Source organism: Belonocnema kinseyi, chromosome 7 (genome assembly GCF_010883055.1).
Source record: "Belonocnema kinseyi isolate 2016_QV_RU_SX_M_011 chromosome 7, B_treatae_v1, whole genome shotgun sequence".
In the NCBI taxonomy this organism is placed as follows: Eukaryota; Metazoa; Arthropoda; class Insecta; order Hymenoptera; family Cynipidae; genus Belonocnema; species Belonocnema kinseyi.
Window position 1 is genome coordinate 3206021 of NC_046663.1, and position 3022 is coordinate 3209042.

The 3022-nt window shown below is 31.7% G+C and overlaps 1 protein-coding gene across 1 annotated transcript in view; it reads left to right on the top strand.

The window, feature by feature from the left end:
* Positions 1–3022, top strand: part of LOC117176924 (transmembrane protein KIAA1109-like) — a 102679-nt gene that overhangs the window by 61051 nt on the left and 38606 nt on the right. The window contains exon 12 of the mRNA XM_033367321.1: positions 2194–2523. Within this exon, the coding sequence (XP_033223212.1) occupies positions 2194–2523 (330 nt within the window). The remainder of the gene's footprint in view (positions 1–2193; positions 2524–3022) is intronic.

Sequence of the window (3022 nt, forward strand, 5' to 3'; positions counted from 1 at the left end):
TGTATAGAGCTCCAGGGAGATTATGTTGAAAAATAAAAAAAAATTTACCCAAAAAAAATTGTTTTTATACTTCATTCTAAGGACTTATTGAACTACCCTCGTAGAGAGAGAGGAGACTTGAAGAGAGCGAGCGAAACGTGCGTGATGGTGGCGGGATGCCGAGTGACGAATGTCGTGGAAACGCGCATCTTCATGCTTGTCGCCCCGAGGCGCGCGACAACACTCGCCGGAACGTCCCCACTCCGTACGGTTGGAGCTTAGAGGGGATGTCATTTCGCGAGTTCATCCCTTCCTGTCGTTTTTGGGGACCCGCGCACCAATGGTGTCATTGCACGCAGGTGCTGCATATGGGACGCGGGCTCTCACCTCTCTCCGTCTCTTTTTCGTTACAATTTTCCTAAATACTAGTGACGCGAAAGAAAAATTGATTTATCGATCAAATAATAATATGCCCGCAGATATATAAAATAGTAGTTTGATATAAGGTTTAAAGTATAAAATGTAAAGTATAGATCTATAAAGTGTATATATATATATATAATTAGTATATTATATTATTAGTATTTGTAAGTGACTCCCGAGATAAAAATGGAAGGTTGAGATGGAGAATCTCTAGACGGTGAAAGCGACGCTTAAATCGTGGAAACTTTCCACACCCGTCCAAGGTGGCTATTCTCGTACGTCGAGCCTGAGTCTGGTGCTCAGGTACCTACGAATAATAGGGTGACCAAAGCAAGCTCGTCAAGGGAGAGTTGGGAAACTTGAATATTTGAAAGTAAAATTACAAAGCCCGTGGTTCTCAAATTTCAGAATTTCACAGATCTGCCCTTTTATACATCAGGATGTATATCAAACGTAAGTTGGATTTGAAAAAAAATGCTTTGAAGCTTTGTCTTTTTAATTTTAAAATTCGCCTGCCGTAGCAGAAATTACTTCTTTTTTTGATAAAAATGCAACTATTCGGTTAAAAATTCAACAATCACGTTAAAAACTCATACTTTTTGCTTTAAAATTTTGCTGTTTTTTTGAAAATTTAACTATTACGTACAAAACTTACTTTTTGTTTAAATTTAATATTTTGTTGTTGAAAAGAGAACTGACATTTTTTCTGGAGAAAAATTCAACTGTTTAACAAATTTTGTTATTCAAAATTCGTCTCTTTGGATTGAAAATTCAACTTTTTCGTAGAAAATTATTTTCTTTTTAATTCATATTTTGATCGTGAAAAGTTGAATGGAATCTTTTTTGGTCCTAAACTTTTACAATTATAAAGTTTGTTTTTGTAACCAATTTTCTATTGATTTTTTCATAATCATAAAACATTAGAACGAGACAAACGTTTCTTCATGCTTTTTATTTAATTTCACAAGTTTTCAACTTGATATCGCGTTTCGGGTGAACATAAGTTGGATTTAAAAAAAAACGTTAACCAAATTTTTCTAGCTTACGCTTACATGGCCTTAATAAAGTTAAGTTTTTGTCCAAAGATGACTTCCCAACACCAAAATAAGAATTATAAAGAATAAGTTAATTTTCTGCTGAACAGTTTTCAAATAAACAGTTATATTTTTATCCAGGTAAAATGAAAATTCTAATAAAACAGGTGAATTTTTAAATACAAAAGACAAATTTTCAATAAACAGAATCGAATTTTCATCAAAAAATGATTTTAGTTGACTTTTTAAAATAAAAATACAATTTTTAAACAAAAAGTAAATTTTCTCGTAAATCGTTGAATTTTCAACAAAGCAGTATTTATACTACTGAAAAAGATAAACTTTTAAATGAAAAATACCAATTTTCAGAAAAAATATCTTTCATCCAAAAAAGGTTTCAGTTGACTTAGTAGCAACAAAATATAAATTGTAAACAAAATGTTAATGTTCTACGGAGAGTTGAATTTTCAACCCAAAAATACGAGTTTTTAACAAATCAGTTGAATTTTCAACCTAAGATTATGCCTTTTTAAGAAAATTGTTAAATTTTTAACCAAACACCAGAATTCAGAACTAAAAAGATACTCTTCAGCATATAGTTTTTTGCGAATTAGCAAAAATTACCTAAATTAGTGAAGAAATCGAGTCATTTGAGTGTAGGTTGTCGAAATTTGATTGCTGTATTCCTTTTTTAAAATTTAATTTCCAAAAAAAGAATTCCTTAGTTAAGTAATGGTAATACAATCGTTTATTCTAGCGATTATTGACATCGGATCAGCGTCGTTTAAATACGACATGCGTCGATTGACTGAAATTCTCGCTTTTCCGAAAGCCTGGTATCGGCGAAGTATAGTGAGAAGGTTATTCCTTGGAGATTTGAGTAGCAGTACCGCCTATTCGGAGGGCGATGGCACTCCTCCTTTAAATCAAGAAGAAGCTGTCATGGGAAGTTCGTTACTGAAACACCATGAAAGACACGGGGCTGAGATACTTTCGAAAAGTGCACCCGAACGAAGCCCCACCTTAAATAGAGATAAATTAAGACTGAGTCTCGAAAATGACATTCCCAAGCACACTAGACTGAAAGGTACTTGACAAAAAAATTATATTCCCTCCCTTTTTTTGCCTAATCCTCTTTAAATTTGATGAAAAGTCCTCTAAAACACCTGATATCGATAATTTTGTCTCCCAAATTTTCACTTTTGCAACCCTTTTTTACGAATTTTTTGATTCATTAAAAAAAATTATAAAGAGAAATTCAAGATCATAAGAAACAAGATGCTTTCAAAAAGATACTTTTTGATGATAACAATTTCATATATTTCCTAAAGAGGGAAACTTGAATGAAATTAATGTAGATACAAATATTAAATTTAAATTTAAACGCTTATTATTTCAAGTAAAAGAAGATTAATTTTTTACTGAAAATTCTTCACTAAAAATTTGAATTTTTAACAAAGTGGTTAAACGTTTGACCAAGTAGTTCATTATCAAACCCAAAAATATGAATTCTGAACAAGAAAGTTAATTTTCCACTAAATAGTTGAATTTTAAAGTAAAAACGGTAAAATTTCAATCAAAAATCA